The sequence below is a fragment of the Carcharodon carcharias genome, chromosome 4 (genome assembly GCF_017639515.1).
Source record: "Carcharodon carcharias isolate sCarCar2 chromosome 4, sCarCar2.pri, whole genome shotgun sequence".
NCBI lineage: Eukaryota > Metazoa > Chordata > Chondrichthyes > Lamniformes > Lamnidae > Carcharodon > Carcharodon carcharias.
This window is the reverse complement of record NC_054470.1, coordinates 72,843,449-72,861,992: the sequence shown is the minus strand read 5'-3', so window position 1 is coordinate 72,861,992 and position 18,544 is coordinate 72,843,449. Positions and strand designations below refer to the sequence as shown.

At 44.2% G+C, this 18,544-nt stretch overlaps 1 protein-coding gene across 3 annotated transcripts in view; it reads left to right on the top strand.

Moving 5' to 3' along the window:
• The window catches only part of LOC121277219 (UDP-glucuronosyltransferase 2A1-like), a 65,411-nt gene extending 47,812 nt beyond the window's left edge, over nt 1-17,599 (top strand). For all 3 annotated transcript variants that reach the window (XM_041186385.1, XM_041186384.1, XM_041186383.1), the window contains 2 exons: nt 6,367-6,586; nt 16,315-17,599. In XM_041186385.1, the coding sequence (XP_041042319.1) occupies nt 6,367-6,586; nt 16,315-16,597 (503 nt within the window). In that variant the 3' untranslated portion in view covers nt 16,598-17,599. The remainder of the gene's footprint in view (nt 1-6,366; nt 6,587-16,314) is intronic.
• Nucleotides 17,600-18,544: the final 945 nt, after the last annotated feature.

Here is an 18,544-nt window from a genome sequence, read left to right as displayed (position 1 = left end):
TCCCGCATTGCCAAAGAGCCACAGCGAGCTGTTGCTTGTTGGTGCCTAGCTCGATCCAGGGTCTACAGACACCACATTTCATTCCTGCAGATGACCAACAACCAGTGTCATTGAAGACTGCGCAAGTCTAGGAACTGGTCAGTCACATCTGCCAGCTACTGCAGGACTTGGCGCCACAGGGACATGGAGGGCATCCACTACCAATGGCTGTGAAAGTGATCATGGTGCTCAATTTCCACACCAGTGGCTCCTTTCAGGGCTCCACAGGTGACCTCTGTGGGATATCACAAGCCTCCACCCATAAAAGCATCTATGAGGTCACAGATGCCACCTTTGCGAGGGCACATGACTTTGTGCATTTCGCCCGTAACCATGACAGCCAGGATGCATGAGCGACTGGATTTGCCCAGATCTCGGGTTTCCCACAGGTGCAGGGTGCCATGGACTGCACTCACTCAGATCTCTGTCACAACGCATGGTCAACTACATCAACCGCAAGGGATTCCATTCACTAAATGTGCAGCTGGTGTGCGACCACACAAATGCATCCTGCAGGTCTGTGCACAGTTTCCAGGGAGTTTGCATGACTCCTACATTCTCAGTCAGTCACAAATCCCTGACATCTTCCAGAGTCCACTGAAGCTGCAGGGATGGCTCCTCAGGTACGAGGGCTACCCGCAGAGGCTGTGGTTGATGACACCCATGTGGCAGCCTCAGATTGCAACAGAGCGACACTATAATGAGGCTCATGCTGCAACTCGCAACTTGGTGGCGCAAACCATTGGGACGCTGAAAATGAGGTTCTGTTGCCTGGACCAGTCTGGTGGAGCTGTGCAATACAGTCCACAGAAGGTGTCATGCATCATCATCGTCTACTGCACTTTGCAGCGCCAGGTTATAATGGACAGAGGAGCTGGCTGAGGAGGAGTTGGAGGAGCTGGAGGTCTCCTCTGATGAGGAGGACGCCGACGGGGAAGAGGGTGAGGAGGTCCTCAAAGGCGATGATGACAGGAATGAGGCCCTCACACTGGCCAGACAAGGAAGGCACACTCGGGAGGCCCTCATAGCTGCTAGATTTGTGGAGGATGATGACGACATGCAGTGAGGAGACATCATGGATGCTCACATTGCTTCTGTGAACGTTTAACTCCAGTCTAGCTCATGGCAATGCACATATCCTCTGTGAGAATGCTCCTGTCATGTAGATGCAGTGGAGGCCTTAATCATTGCTTGATTGCAGGAGGATGATGACAACATGCTGTGAGGACACTCCATAAATCTTCACACAGCCTCTGAGCATGGCTGACTCCTGTCTGGCCAAGGACTGCTTGCTTGCACTCTGTTATCAGGGTCATGTCGTAGAGACACAGGCATGAAACTTTAAAAGCATCTGATCCTTTGTCTGCCTTCAGTACCTGGCCCCTTCAGGAGCACAGCATCATTGGTCACAGATGCTAAAGTGATTGGGACCAGAACCACCTTAAAAGTGCTGAGAGCACACAGAGAAAATGACCAAACTCTGTAATGCCTACCCATAACATTTTGGCAGCAATGACAAACACCATCGAGGTGCAGGCATCACTAATATATTCAGGGAGCGTGAGACCAGCTCATCACTTTGGTATGAAAGCTACACAAAGCACAGGGAAGAGGCCCTGGACTGGGACACCTGCCTCCATCTTGTGCAGAAAGGTTTCACACCTGAGTGACACGAGCACTGCTCATCAGAACAAGGAGCCAATTGGCAGGGAGACATTCTTGGGAGTTTACTGACAACAGTGAACAATATGTACAAATGATTAACATCCATCGCTGGCGAGTCCAACTGCATCTTCTTAACCTTCCTAACCCTGCTGCTACGTCTTGGTGCTCCCAGGACATCCACAGCGGAGGTGGAAGCAGCCTGCTGACTGCTGTGCCCTGTCTGTGATGACCTTGGCGGGTGTCCTTTGAGGGCTGAGACCTGGAGGGCCCCGGCCTGCTTTTTGGGTCCTGCTGTGTGACAGTGGCACCCTCCTAGGCCTGTGAACCTGGAGCTGCTGGGGTCACAGAAAAAGGAGATCAGACGGGCCGGACGCTCCCAGAGTCATCTGGATGGATGGCTCCAAGGGGTACACCCATTGATCCTCCTCCCTAAGGGTGCCCAAGGGCTCCTGGCTGACTCCTTGAGAAGGGGTAGCTGGAGTGAGATCGAGCTGCCCCACAACCCTCTCGCGTACACAATGCTGAAGGTCAACTGTGGCAGCAGAGCACAGTAGTGCAGGAGCGACATCCTGGACCAAGATCCCCATACGACCGCTATCCTAGAGTGTTGACCTCAGTACATTGGCATGTCGGCACTATCACCTCAGCCTGAAGACAATGGACACCTCCATTGTACCTTGCAATCTGAGGAATGCAGCAGTCATCCCTTCCTCATGTTCCTGCAACTGTGAGATGACCGAGTCCAGAGACTCGTCATCTGACTCAGACTCAGCACATTTCTGGCCTCCAGCATCCTCCGAGTGCTGGAAACCTGGGAAGTCCCCGCCGCTGCCTCCTGTGGATCTGAAAATGCGATATCCTGACCAGATTGTGATCCTGGGACTACTGTAAAGAGGTGTGTGTTTCTGCGCCGGTGGAGGGTGTGCGTGAGCACTGTGACAGGACCCAAGGGTGCCTCCAGATTCCTCTTCAGAGGTTTCTTCAGGGCTTGATTGGAGGCCCTGGGTAGTGGACTCCATTGGCTGTTTCCCAGATGTGCCTGCGAAAGCAAGGAGAGATAATTAGTGCATGGCAGTGGCCCGTGAAACAGAACACATCACTCACAGTATTGTTGTCTGATGGATGTTGCACTGCTGGATCCTCACTTGGTAGAGCAGCACCGGCCTCACTATCAGCACAGGAATGGTTCAGATCCTCATCGGCCAGCTGGATGGCTCTGTTTTCAAAGCCCGTGAGGACCTTGATTTCAGGTATTCTTCCACCAGTCTGCACCCTCTCCCTCTTGTTGTGTGCCAGCTTGTCCTGCATGAATAGTGATGGAGAGAGTGTAAGCAGGATGCCTGCCAGGCCAGATGATAAGTATGGGCTGGCCTGTGTGGGTGGTGAGTGGTCCCATGGACGGGATGAGGACAGTGAAGGTGTATGTGAGAGTGAGTGGTGATGTGCCTTGCACTGGCTGTGAGTGAGGACCCTGTGGATGTGTGATGGGATTGAGAGTGTGTGATTTGAGAGTAATGAAAAAAGTGACTTACCCTGGTGGAAGGGAGGAGATCATTCATCCTCTTGTGGCACTGCGTGGCTGTCCCTTTCTGAAGGACGTTGGCGCTGACCACTGCTGCCACTGCCCCCCGAGCCTGGTTGGTCATGTCGCTGCCCATCCTACATCCAGAGTGGCCTCCACGGCATCCAAATGACGTTCCAGTGACACATCATTAAACCTGGGGGGCTGCAGTTTTTTTGCCTTTCGTGGACATCTTCCCTGCAGTAGTCCTGGGCTGGAAGCACTGAGTGTGCACGGCTAGACTTTAAATATGGCGCCTGGCATGATGAAACAGCGAGATGATGGCTTGGCGGGTGAATAAGACCCCGCCCGCCATAGAAACAGCGTGTTTTCTGGGAATGCAGTGGGTTTGGGGCGATAAGGCTTGAAAAACCACCATTGCGGCTGGCAGGTAAAACAACGTTTTACCCGCCTGCTACCACACTTAGGGCGAATTGTTCCAGATTTGCACTTAGTCCTTTCACTTAAAGTTGTGATTTTCAGGAAAGCAACCACAACTTTAAGGGAGGCTTACTATTAAATCTAATGTTGAAATGTTAAGCCAAGGCTCCCTCTCTCTCGGTTGAAATAAAAGACTCCATGGCACAATTCAGAAAGAAGTACACCTTGGTAAATAGTTTTCATTTAGACAATATGACTAACACATTATGTAGTCATTCATTTTATTCCTGTTTGTAGAACCTTACTATGCACAAATTGGCTGCTTTGTTTCCTTACATTGTAAGCGACAACACTTCAAAAGTCCTTGGCAGTGAAGTCCTTTGGGAAGTCCTGAGGATATGAAAGATGCTTTATAAATCTTTTTCTTTCTATATTTTTATTTATTTCTATTTAAAATACCCTTTGGTGACCAACCTAATGTCATCACAACTAAAGCATTATGCCAGCCTTTTTTTCCTGTAACAATAGTACATTAATTGGAGTGAGAAGTTATTTTTCAACTGCACTGTGTAAATTTAAGGAAAACCTTACTGTCATGTAAGAGCGTAAGTTTTATTTTATGCTGCTGGGTTTGCCTATTTGGTCTTAGTGGAAATAGTGGTTATAGGAAGTTTTACTGCCAGCCACCTTATTGGTGGACACATCCCTGTGACTCCCCCAACTGCTGACTTTACGTCAGGAGACTCATGCTGATCTAAAAGAGGAAATGGAGTGGACAGAGGGTGAGATTCCATGAAATTGCTCTCGCGTTCAGAACATTATTTCACACTGCACTGGAAGGTTTTTGTTCTTGGAATGATATTCCATTTTCAGAAGAAGTCGATAGTTGGGAGGAAATGTAAAATGTTGAAATTCATCATTGAGCACCAAGGTGTCACTGAGCTACAAGTCAATGGATGATAAATGCACAGATTTAATATGTAGTGCTTATTGTATTCATTTAATAAGTCACAACACTCAATTATGAATGCTAAGCAAAAAAAATGAGTAAATGATTTGTGTCGTGAACGTGTGATAAACTCGCCCAATTTCATATGCAAACATGGTGAGAATGTTATTAGACAAAAATAATTATAGAACTGCAACCCAAAAGGTATCTTTGTGTCATCCAAGTACTCTATTTAGTATAGCATTTATGAAAAGTATGGGGAAATGTCCTTTGTGCATTATCTATATTGACTTTGAGCCCACCAGTGCCTCAATTTTTAAATTATCGTCCACGTGTTTAAATCCCACATGGCCTCCACACCCACCATCCCCATAAGCTCCTCCAGCCCTATAACCCTCCATGAACTATATTTTCTTCAAGCTCTGGTCTCTTACGTATCCACCACTTCCTTTTCCCCAAAATTGGCAGGTGAAATTCACTCCATAAGCTTCTTCTCCTCACCACCTCTCTTCCCTCCTTTATGGTATTCCTTTAAATTTACTGCTCGGACTAAACTTTTTGTCATTGGCCCTCATTTTTCTTCTTCGGCTCAGTATAAATTTTTGTCTGATTTATCTTTTTTGTCTGAAGAGCCCTGAGAAGTTTTACTACTTTAAACATGCTTTACAAATGCAAGTTGTTATTTTTGTTAAATGTATAAATGTAAACCCGTGTATAAGTTTGTGAAGAAAAGGAGGCTCCTTTATCTGTACTGTCATGCAACCAGTTTGAATGATTTCATTCGCCCCAGGCATGTTACTAAAGTAACCATTGGTGTCAATCACAGGTACACATTTTCTACCATTATCTTTTATGTCCATAAGTTTGCTAAATAACTCAGTGCTAGCAGAAAATGTGCAATTTCTATTGTTAAAAAGTAATATTTGCCACTTTCTAACAGATGAGTGTACCTCTGTTAGATTCTATTTAAAAAAATCTTTATACCTTTCATAACCAAAAGACATCCCAAAGTATTTAACAATCAATTAAGTGCTTTTGAAGTGTACTCACTCTTTCAATGTAGGAAATGTGTAAACCAATTTGCACACAACTAGATCATAAACAGCTCTGAGATATCAATTAAAAATCTATTTAGTGATAAAAACAAAAACAGAATTACCTGGAAAAACTCAGCAGGTCTGGCAGCATCGGCGGAGAAGAAAAGAGTTGACGTTTCGACAGAACTGAAGGGTCATGAGGACTCGAAACGTCAACTCTTTTCTTCTCCGCCGATGCTGCCAGACCTGCTGAGTTTTTCCAGGTAATTCTGTTTTTGTTTTGGATTTCCAGCAACCGCAGGTTTTTGTTTTTATCTATTTAGTGATGTTGATTGAGGAATAGATATTAGCCAGGATAATGGAGCAAACTACCTGCTCTTTTTTGATTAGTGCAATGAGATCTTTTCTCCCCCTGAGAGGGTAGATGGTGCCTCTGTTTAACATCTTATCGAAAATAAAGCATCTCCATCAGTGCAGCATTCTCTCAGTACTGCACTGGAATATCAGCCAAGATTCTGTGCTCAAGTCTCTGAAGTAGGGCTTGAACTCAGAACCTTCTGTCTCAAGTGTATGAGCGCAATCACTTAGCCACAGCTGACACCGTAAATTTTATTATATTTGATTCTGAATTTTGAATGTCCAATCATGTAACATAGGGATAACAGTCTAGCTCGCAGTTTAGTTACAACAGAGGCTCAATTGATCATTTCTATTTTCTGAAAATATAATTGCAGGGCATCCCAAGACTAGAGTATTTATCACTCATGGTGGTACAAATGGAATATATGAAGCTATTTACCATGGAGTGCCCATGATTGGAATTCCTCTATTTGCTGATCAACCTGATAACATGGTTCACATGAAGGCAAAGGGAGTTGCTGTGGTCCTCAACTTTATCAACCTTAAAACTCAGGACTTAATTGATGCTCTCAACATGGTGATCAATGATACAAGGTAAGAGAACAATGTTCAAAGGAAGCAGAACAGAACCATGAACTCCTAAAATGGCTGGATTCTGTGTCATGTCAGAGGTTAAATTTCAAAAAATCTGGAACAGGAAGTGATCATGCATGGAACCCAACCACTTCTGGTTTTAACCGAGACAGGCAAGGGACATACCCCAAACCCGCTGGCTGGAAGTAAGTTGGTCATTAAAATATTCTAATAAGACTGCATGCCTTCATTTTAGTAGTCATTCGATTTTTGTCCACTGACAGCCAGCTTTCGCTGGCCTTAAGCAGCTTACAGGAGGTAAGAGGAGCTGAATGCATGAGTTAAGTGCTTTTGCAGCATTGCTTATGCATCAAGAGGAGCAGGAGTGTTTTCACCAGGCCCAATAAACTAGCCAATAAACCACCATCCATTCTGTAATCTGTCTGCTGATTATAGTCTGATTTACCCCCCATGACCACCATTGGACCTTCCCCTGGAATAGTGGTCCCTGTACCGCAATGTGATCACCCCCTCCCCTTCCCCTGAGGAAACCCTGATCACCATAAGACCCTGTGGTCAGGACCCTGCCAAGCCACCATCTAACTCGGATCCCTCAATACAGACCCAGGCTGGGATTTCCTGGTCCTGCAGTGGAGGGCATCAACGCGGATGGGACGGGAAAACTTGAAGAGTGGCCAAAGTTCGATACCCGCCGCTGGGAGGACTGGAAAAATCTCGCCCTACCTCTTGTGATCCTGATGTGCCCCCATACACGTTCCAGACTCCCCCATGATCTGGAACATCCTCACTGTTTATCTCACTCCTCCAAGATTGTGAAATTTCCTCTTTACAGTTTAACATTGCCAAGACATTAAACAAATAACACTTCTAATGAGTTTAAACCAAAATATTAACTCTCCTAACTTCAAGTGAAGACATTGGAGGAATTTTTACTTCCAGTAGTGAGCGGCTTTGAGAGATTGGGGCATGGCAGTTAATAGCACTGAAATTGACATTTTGTTGAAACGTTTCATCTTGCACTCATCAGGACAATTGCAAGAATTCCAATCTGGGGAAGCAACAACTTTATACTGTATAAGAAGAGTGCTTATTGATTGGTAAGGGGACTCTGATTGGTAGCGGCATTGCTATGGAGAGTGCACCAGTTAATAGTGACTGAATTAACTGCCAAGCATTGTTTGAAATTTTAAACCAGGCAGCTTGACTCTGGTCAAGGCATTGCCTGAGGAATGAACCAGTGAATGGCTGTCACTTATTTTGTTTAGCTGAAGAAGGCACAATATGTGTACATGTTCTTTCTGTCTGTGAATAACAGGACCTGTGTATTAATATATGTAGTTTCCAGTACAGGCAAATGCACCACACTGTGAGCCTGACTGATTATCTTAAATTGGTTGTCAGCATAATTTTTAGCACACTGAGAATTATTTAGTAAATGTTGTCCAACCGTAGAAGCACATCAATGTTGGACACTGTGGCCAGGATTTTTCTGTCGGCGATCTGGGGATGGGGCCCCCTCGCCAACGAGGAAATGATGCGGGATAACGTCGGGGGTTCCCCCCATGTCAACTCGCCCATTTAAATATTCAGGAAGGCAGGCGGACAGCGCAATCAGCTGTCCGCCCGCCAACCTGTCAATGGCCAATTGAGGCCATTGACAGGATAATTAAGCCAATTAAAGGCCAGAAGCCCCAGCAGGCTTCTGAAAAAACGTGAAACCTCATCCACTAGCGGGATGAGGTTTTATGTCTGTTTTTAAAAACTTTAATAAGCTTTATGTGATATTTATTAACATGTCCGATCTCATGTGACATTATCACATGGGGGGACATGTTAATAATTTTTTAATTTTTCTATTTTGGAGTTTATAAAACTTTCAGCACTCTCCCTGACACAGCACTTAGCCTCAGGGAGATGTGCGCTCTTTCGTGTGCATGCACGAAAGAGCACACTTTGCCAGTTGGGGAATCCCTCCCCCCCCCCCTGCACAGGAAATGCAAAGCGCTTCCCATCAGGCAGCCCGCTGGGCGGACCTTAATTGGCCTGCCCACTCAAAATGGTGGCAGGGCCCGTTTCAGCGGCGACAATCAGCTGCCCGCCCACCGCCAAGCTGGTGGGGACCGCCCACCTATCAAGGGCAAAATTCTGCCCTGTGTTTTGAGTTTTGCAAGCATGGGCTGGTTGGGTACACTCTGTACCTTGCCCATTGCGAATAGCGGAAGGGTCATGCTGTTTGATATGATCTGCCAGTCTTTGGGATGTATGGCCCACATACCTAGCATCACACTGGCACTGAAATTCATATACCACATCACTCATTTGTGTGATAGACAGAACATTTCTTTGGCTTGACGGCAGCAACCACTCGTGTTGCTACTGCATAGTAGCAGTGTAAAATAGCTAGCTTCACCTGTTGCTCAAATTTTTGAGATAACTTGCGCTTCCAGTGTATTCTGAGGTAGACTGGGCACTTTTCAGGGCCAAAAGTGACAGCCTTAGGCCCGTTTGTGAATTTGTGTGATATACAGCACAAAATGATCTGATCAGGGTAGCCATTGTCCCGCAGGTTTAATATATGTAGCTTCCAGTACATGGAAATGTGCCACACTGCAAGCCTGACTGAAAATCTCAAATTGATTGTCAGTGTAATTTTTAGCACACTGAGGATTATTTAGCAAATGTTGTCCAATCGCGGAGTCACGTCTAATATTGGACATATGTGTCTGGGTATAAATGGACTGCCCAAGACACACAAAAGTGACCGCTTTTTGATGCAGCCCATTTCAGCATCAAGCTTGAATGGTGAGCAAATAGCTTGGGCCCTATTTATGAGGTTACCAATAAGGCCAATTTTATAGCACGTGGAACTGTAAGAGTCCCAACATGTGTATTGACCAGTGAAGGTAGGCTTGAGGTAGACTATGATAGAGAATCCCCTGGCAGATTTCTCAACTAGTGCGTCAAGGAAGGGGAGTTCATTTGTCTGCTCCATTTCAAAGATGAACCTGAGCACAGGATGAAGCCCGTTAAGACATGTAAGGAAATTATTGCATGCTGCGACGGATTTCAATATTGTAAATGTGCCATCCATAATTCAGAAGTATGCAAGGGGTAGGAGGTTAGGTGTCATTCCATCGAAGACATATTTCTCATGGAACCCAACAAAGATGTTTGCAAGAACTGGGTCTACCCATGGCAACACCATCTACTTGGGCTTACATGGTGTCATTAAAGCTGAACTCAACTGTGCGAGTTGCTAAGTTCATAAGCTCAATAAATAGTGACTCACACAATGGTGGTGGGTCTAGATCGCCTGATATAGTGCTGCAGCACAAATATCTATGGCTTCCTTAAGTGGAACGTTGGTGAATAGCCTATCAATATCAAATAAGCATATGGACACAGCATTGCTATTGATATGCAAGTCCTGTACAATCTTCGCAAGTTTGAAGGAATCCTTTACCATGTACCTGGAAAACTTGTTCAAAACTGGTTGTAATGTAAAGAGCCTTTTTTAAATTTTTCTTGGATTGTGGCTTTAAAATTGGACTGTGGCTTTAAAAACTGCCATGGTTGCAGTTGAAAGACATGTTCGCTGGAACAGGATGAGAAATATCTACAATGTTAGTATTCTGGAACGCAGAGTGCCATAAGACAACAGGATGATGCCGCAAAGGAGTTCTGGACTAGGGGGAACTACCTAACGACAGCATTTTAATTGACACCTGACCAGGGTTTTGTGTGGTAACAGTGCAGGCAGAACAGCCTACAAAGAGGGAAGACCTGAAACCTCTCTCTCCTGTGTTTGTAAGATTCCAGCAATTCTGCCAAATAGTTAACTGGCTATCCCTCACATCTCTGGAACCAATTCCTATGAAAATCCCTGTCAAGAGGAAAAGGGGAAAAATCACCAGTAGAGACATTAAAAAGCAAGTTTATCAACAGTGAACCACAGACTGAAAGTGCTGGGAGATCACCTCATGTCACCACCAACAACAATCTGCAATTAATTTGGAAGACATCAGTCATAATCAATCCATCTAATCCTGTACTCCAGATTGGTGCAATGGATCTGTTTTATCTCACCCTTAAAATCCATATTTTGTGTGTCTTGTGTGAGTGCATGTGTTTGTGCATAGGAGTTTAGGAAGGGGTAGAGTTTAAGTTATTGAGTTAGAAGCTAACAGGTCATATTTCTTTCTTATGCCACAAGTTAAAGGCAACTTGTTCAATAAACAGTTATTTACTTATTAAGTTTACAAACCTGGCGCTCATATTCTGTTAATTTAAATTAGACAGGTAGAATTGGGGCAATCTGGTAGTTTGGTCAAACTTTTCACATTTGTCATGGCTCAGTGAACAGTCAGGCTTGATAATACAGCGCACTATCCCCAGTGAGTCGTGACAGTAATAACTGATCCACCATTTGGCCAATTCATGCTGTGCAGAACTGGTCATAGATACAATAGGGCGTAAAGGGACATCAATTTGGGTGTCTTGGGCAGTCCATTCATACCCCGACACATATGTCCAACATTAGATGTGATTCCACAGTTGGACAACATTTGCTAAATAATCCTCAGAGAGCTAAAAATTACACTGACAACCAATTTGAGATTGTCAGTCGGGCTTGCAGTGTGGCACATTTCCATGTACTGGAAGCTACACATATTAATACACGGGGCCCTGTTCTTTGCAGACAGAAAGAACATGTACATACATTGTGCTTGTTTCAGCTAAACAAAACAAATAATAGCCATTTGCTGGTTCATTCCTCAGGGCAATGACTTGACCAATCAGAGTCAAGCTGCCTGGTTTAAATTTCAAACAATGCTTGGCAGTTAACTGTCAGTCACCATTAACTAGTGCTTTCTCCATGGCAATGTCTGTGTCAATCAGAGTCCACTTGCTAACCAATCAGCACTCTCTTCTCATACAGTATAAAGTTGTTGCTTCACCTGACATTGGTATTCTTGTTATTGTCCTGATGAGTGCAAGATGAAAAGCTTCAACAAAATGTTTTTCTCAGCAATACTCAAGCAGTGAAATTTACAGTGCATCGGGAAGCCGGCTCCAAACCTCAACCTTTGTATCTAACACAGCAACTGCATGCAAACAGCCCATTTGGGAGGAGGTGGGTTGTTCATTTGAAATTGTTAATAACATTGCTTTTAGTCAGCTAACATGGGTTTTGGTATTTAATTGTGGATGCGCGCTTTTCCTGGGCTTCTTGGAACTCACCCATGAAAACAACATGAGAACTCTGCACCAATTGAAGGGGAAGAAAAAAACGACAGGAAAATATTCTAGTAAGTCCAGTTGCTTTCTTGTCTAATTGTGTTAAAGATATTTTGTTCACAGGTTGTGAAAGATTGGTAAACTCACTGAGATAAGTAAACCATCAGAGGTTGATAAGCATTTTACTGAAGTTAATAGGCTGCCACTGAGGTTAGTAAACTGAGATTAGTGGAGTGGTATTGAAGTTGGTAAAGTGTCTCTCAGGTTAGAAGAAGACATGCTACCCATGGCAGTCCAAAGTCACCATCACCTTCCACTTCCTTGGGATCCGCTGGAGACATTTGCAGGATCTTGTGGTCAGTTGCACACAAATGCATTACATAGGTGACTGATGCCATGTATGCCAAGACAGGTCACTATACATTTTGCCAGTCAGAATGAGCTGGCATTTGAATTTGCAGCACTGGCTGGCTTCCTTCAGATGCAGGGTATCACCAACTGCAGGAAATATGAGCACCCCCCCAGATCACCCAAGATTGTTCATCAACCGCAAAAGCTTCCAATCCATCGATGTACAGCTGGTGGGAAACCACAAAAAGGTGATTATGTAGGTATTCCTAAGATTCTCTGGCAGCTGCCAAGATGCATTCAAATGTGCCAGTCCACCCTCCCTGATTGCTTTGCACATTGAAGCATACTTGCTGGCTTGCAGCTTGGAGACAAGGAGCTTAACATCTGGCTGATGATACCTGAGGAACACACAACCAATGAGGCCCAGAAAGGATGCAATGAAAGCCATAGGACAACCAGATGTGACATTGAGCAAAACGTCAGTATGCTGAAGTTGGGCTTCAGTTGCCTCGAAAGAACCAGTGTGTGCAGCAGCCAGGTTCTGCACATTGTTCATGGTGTGCTGTGTTCTCCACAACAATGCACAGTAGCAAGGCTTGGACCTGCAGAAGGAACAAGGTGCTGAGCCTCTTTAGAGGAGGAGGAGGAGGAACATGATGTGACTACTGCACGAGCATTGCTGTCTGGGTTGGCCTCATAATAATGAGGTTCAGTCAGGTTTCACCAGTGCACCCATCTAACAGCCACATGTTAAACTCAACTCCCACCACCATCACACCCCCACCCCCACTGCTGACACCACCGACCCCGCCCCCCCACTCCCCCCACCCCCTCCCTGCTAGCACTTCCACCAACACAAAGGAATCCTGCAAAAAATGAAGCATCCCTTTCACGGCCACCCATCACTTGGCATTAAGTCTTGGCTTGCCATTTTCATAAGTGAAGAGGCCACTTGCAAGGCAGCTGGCAAAGTTTGGCTTGGAGATAAAGTGTTGTAAATAAATAATATTTACGGGGATCAAAAATGAAACAGAAGTATACCAATTTAACATTGTGTAACATACCCATGTACCACTACATATCTTTACTCTTCCTCTTTCCAGCATTTCCATATGGTGTAATCCTTGTGCCTTTAACAAAAGTAGAGATGGACTTCTCTGATCCTGATCTGCCTCTTACAAAACAGTGCAAGGCTTCAGCAGCTTCACAGGAAAATAACTCAGATCTGCTGTAAAACCACATTTTAATAGGAACGTAGAAACAGGAGCAGGCCAGTCAGCCCCTTGACTCTGAATCCTGGAAACTATGGATAGTCTCCTACATGCTATGGGTAATACCCAGGATGCCTGATAAACCGCCTGTAAAAGCATTGCACAGAGTTTGTCTTATATTATGAAATAATGAGTGCTCCCATATTAAGAGGGAGTAACAAAGAGAGTGGGGGGAGGGGGAGCGTTGAGGCGGAGCAGGAGGGACTGGCAATGAGAGCTGGGGAAGCAGTAGGAGAGGCAGCAGGGGGAGCAGTGGGGGGAGCAAGAGGGAGTGGCAAAAGAAGTAGGGGAAAGTGACAAAGTGGGTGAAGGGGAGCGGAGGGAAGAGGCAAAGTGGGCACGGGGGAGCAGCGAAGAGAGCAGGAGACGCGGGAGGGGAAACAGTGAAGAGAATGTGGGGAATCAGCAGAGAGAGCTGGGGAAGTAGTAGAGTGAGCATAGAGAAGCAGGAGGGAGTGGTGAAGGGAATGAGGGGAGCAGCCAGGGGAACAGGAGGGCACAGCAAAGAGAGAGGCAAACGGGAGGGAGAGAAAACGGTGTGTTCTTTTAGATCTGCGCCATCTTTGAAGCAAGTGCTGACATGCTGCATGTGTAGGGAGTGCACCATCTGCATTTGCAACATCAGCAAGTGCAGCCTTACAAATATGGAGAGAGAAAGATTAACCTGCCTTAATAAACATCAATTTCTTTCCCACTGCTTGCTGTGAAGACTATAAAAGCAATATTGAAGCTCAATTTACAGCATAAAAAGAAGGCTGTTCAGTCCAATGCATGTCTGATGGCTCTTTACTAGAACAATCTAAAATTTCTTCTACTGTCACTCTCTTCCTAGTCTTGCTACATGGTTAATCAATTTCCCTGAAAAGATGCTTCAAATGTGCCAAGTGGCAAACTGTTCCATGGTCCAACTAGTCGTAAGCAGCAAATGTTGGCATTGGACACAAAGTGTAAATGTTACTTTGTCCTATGTCACTGACCTGTGGAATTGAATCCTGCACATGTACTAAGCACTCGTGAGCATGTTTGACCTTGCTGTGACCTGGAGAAGTATGCTTCTCGTAGTGTAACTCTGTTAATTCCATGGATACCCAACTAGCTTGCTAAAACTGAGCTCAAAACAATAAATGTTAGAATTGTACACAAAAAATGTAAACACTGTTCTGTAAGGTGAAAATTCACTAAAGAAAGCAAAGTTAAATCAATGAGCTTGCTATGTTTCAGTAATGATTGCAATGACGATCTTAATCACATTCTTCCTGATATACTTGTTCTCCCTTTTGCTCTTTTCAACCCTTATTCTGCACTATGGAGCAGATTATGTAAAGGGAACATTACTTTTCAGCCATCACCTCTGTGCTGTCTGACCTGGCTTGGTTATTGGCCCATCAAGCCCTCAAATTTAAAATTCTCATTCTTCTGTTCAAATCCCTTTCTTCTAGCCCAATAATCATTAAGAACTGTGCATTCTTCCAATTGTTTGTTCCTATGACGTGAAAAAAAATCCAACACTGTTCGAAATTTTATTCTTATTGCTTTTTCAAAAAAATGGATTTTCTGCTGAACCATAAAGGATGGTTGCTACTAATCACATGGCCACAGGACTGGGCCTTTGTTCTGGGAGCTACCACCAGGAGTTACAAGATCAAAAGAATTCTTTGCTCAGTCTGTGAAATCTCACACCCTTTGTAATCAATGAAAGCAGAGGAATTGCAAACGAACTGGCTCCCCCAAGCAGAACTATCACAAACAAGAGAGATAAAAACTCATTATATTGAAATAGATGCTAATGACCACCTGTCTATCTCCTGAGGAGGAACAATGGAATTCTGGCCAAAAGCACAGAAATTAAGCTGCAATTAACCCATTAATGTGACATGTCACATAACCCAAGCCTCTGGCCTTTTTGGACATTTTCAACATTAAGTCTTTAGCCTTACAAGCAGTCTGCTGTTTAACACCCAACTGGTGAACCACGAGAAGCAGCCATTCAGGCAGAACAACAGCCTGCTCCTCAAGCCTGCCTCTGCTGGAAGATTTCCTACCATCGCCTGTAGAATGGATCCAATCTCTGTGTACCTACTTCGTCTTGTGGTATCAGCACCAACTGTAAAGCGAATTCTATAACTTCAGTCTTCAGCCAGCTGAACTCAAACTCCTACGTGAAAGAATTCCTCATTGGATTCTGACTCTGGAAACCACATGAACTAATATCCATTTCTGTGGTTCTTATACTGTTACTATCCACAGTTGTAAAACTCCTTTTTCTATTCCACCGCGCTCCCCCCCCCCCCCAAACTTTACTGTGTGTGTCCTGCAGGGTTTGAATATTTTGAATATGAAATGAAGTAATCTTCTGAGTTAACCATAATGCAAGTTTGCTGGGGGTTATTAGTAAATTGGGCCACACAAACTTGAGGGTTTGGGAAAACACGCCACCGCATACTTTAAAAATTATTCAAAACACCCTCTGCATATGGACAGGTGATGAGAGAAATTAAGTACAGTTGTCCTGTCTCCTGTCCATATTCTGGCCTCTTGTGCACACCCAAATTTGCTTCATCCTACTATTGGCAACCATGCCTTCAGCTGTCTAGGTCCTAAGCTCTGGCCTTGCCCTCCACCTCATTCTCCTCCTTTAAGACACTACTCAAAACTTACCTGTTTGACCAAGCTTTTGGTCACCTGTCCTAATGTTCCCTTCTTTGTCCCTGGGTTAATTTATGTCTAATTATTCTCCTGTGAAGCACCTTGGGATATTTTATTAAGTTAAAGGTGCTATATATAATGCAAGTTATTGTAGATACATGGATGTTGGGGTTAAATGGGGAAAAATAAAGAAAGATTGTAAAATAAACTGTTTTTTTTTAGGTACAGAGAAAATGCAGTGAAGTTATCTCAAATTCAGCATGACCAACCAATGAGTTCGTTGGGGAGAGCTGTGTTCTGGATTGAGTTTGTAATGCGCCACAGAGGAGCTCAACATTTACGGTCTGCAGCACATTCCCTGTCCTGGTACCAGTACCATTGTCTAGATGTGATAGCATTCTTGGTTGCTTGTGTGGCAGCCATCGTATTTGTCCTCACAAAATGTTGCATGTTTTGCTGCAGAAAATGCAGGGGTTCAAGGGGAAAGAAAAACAAAACTGAGTAATGGTCTGTAATACATAGGATTACCATAAATTTATAGTATCATTTAATTACACTGGAACTTCTACTCTTGTTGGTTAAAATGTTAATGCCCCTCAAACCAATTATTGCTATTGTCAAACTAGAGTACAAAAAAAATCGTTGGAATTCATGATCATATTTATCGCCAATTTATTGAAGTTTCAATTCCCAGATGAATCTTTCATTGCAGCCAGTTGATGCATCTCTCCAAAATTAAGCTATGCTTAAAGAATGTTGTACTTTTACATGTTTTAAAAATATATTCATTCTCGAGATGTGGGCATCACTCACAATTTATTGCCTATCCCTCATTGTCCTTGAAAAGATGCTGGTGGCCTTTTTTGCTACTGTTCATGTGGTGAAGATGCTCCCATATTGCTGTTAGTTAGGTAGCTTCAGGATTTTGACCAGCAACAATGAAGGAACAGACGATATATGTAGAAGTCAGGATAGTATGTGACAGTTTATGGAGACAAATAGTGTGAAAATGCCTATGCATTTATTTATTTGCATACATGTATCTCTACACTGAGGCAAAGATATTTGCAGGAACTATGTAAGTTGTATGTTTTGTGCCTCAATGCTTTAAATGTTGATAACATGGCAAACTTGACATCATCACAGGTCAGCACGTTGATCTGAATTAGCCAGATTAAGACTCCCACTTAGTCCCTTATCAAAAAAGTCCCATCCAAGTATCATGGTTAATTCCCTGCCTGTCATGGCACCTGCTCCTGGTTCAGGTTTTCACAGCCAAATAACTGCAGATAAGGGTTTCCTGATTTGGTGGTTTAACATGTGCTAGGTTGCTTCACAAGATCATGGGTAGAAGCTTCTGTTCGGCATGCGGGGGTGGCCCTGCACGCCAATGTGTAAAATGATACGTGGTGATGTCGGGCATGCATCCCAACGTCACTGCGCATCATTCTGATCTTTAGTTCGGCGGGCACACAGCTGTGCGTCCGCCAAACTGTCAAAGCCCTGTTAAGACCATTAATAAACTAATTGAAGTAGTTGTAATGGCTGCCCATCCAACCTTAAGGTTGGCAGGCAGGCAAAGAGCCCAGATGGCCTTCGCATTTTTCGTGAAACCTTATCCATGGGCAGGATGAGGTTCATGAAGGATTTATTATTGAAATAAAATTTTTTTTCAAAATTCATAAACATGCCCCAGCTCTTGTGACACTCCCGCATGAGGGGACATGTCTGAATATTTTTTTTTCTTTCAAAGATTCATAATGAAATTAATCTCCCTGAAGCAGCTCCGTGCCTCAGGGAGATTTCTGCGCTCTTTCGCGCACATGCGTGAAAGAGCTTCAGCCCCAACTCTCCTTCTTCCTCCCACCCGCACAGGTAGCGCAGAGTGCTTCCAGGTGTTTGTCACGCTGGAATTGGCCCACCCAGGTAAAATGGTGGCACGCAGCCGATCATATCATGCAAGGTGCAACGACAAATGATTTTATCCGATTGATGTGGAGTTATTAGTTATGCTAGAAGGAAAGATATATTGTGAATATAGATATCCTAATATGTTTTATATTCAATTAATTTGAAGTATAGTCACTGTTTTGTAATGGAGGGAAATGGGACAGCCAATTTGCACACAGCAAAGTCGCACAAACAGCAGTGATAATCATTACATAAACATTTTTAATGGTGTTGCTTTGGGGATAAATATTGACCCAAAGAATCCCCTGCTCTTCTTCAAATGGTGGGATCTTTTAAATTGACCTGGCAGATAAGGCCTTGGTTTAACATCACATCTGTAAGTCAGCATCTCCGTCAGTGCAGCACTCCCTCAGCACTGCACTGAAATGTCAGCCTTGAGTCAGCATCAGTACTTGAAACCACAAGCCTGTGACTTGGGCCAAAGTACTACCACTGAAACAATACTGCAACAGCGTCTGGGGTTGGTGAGTGATTTCAATGG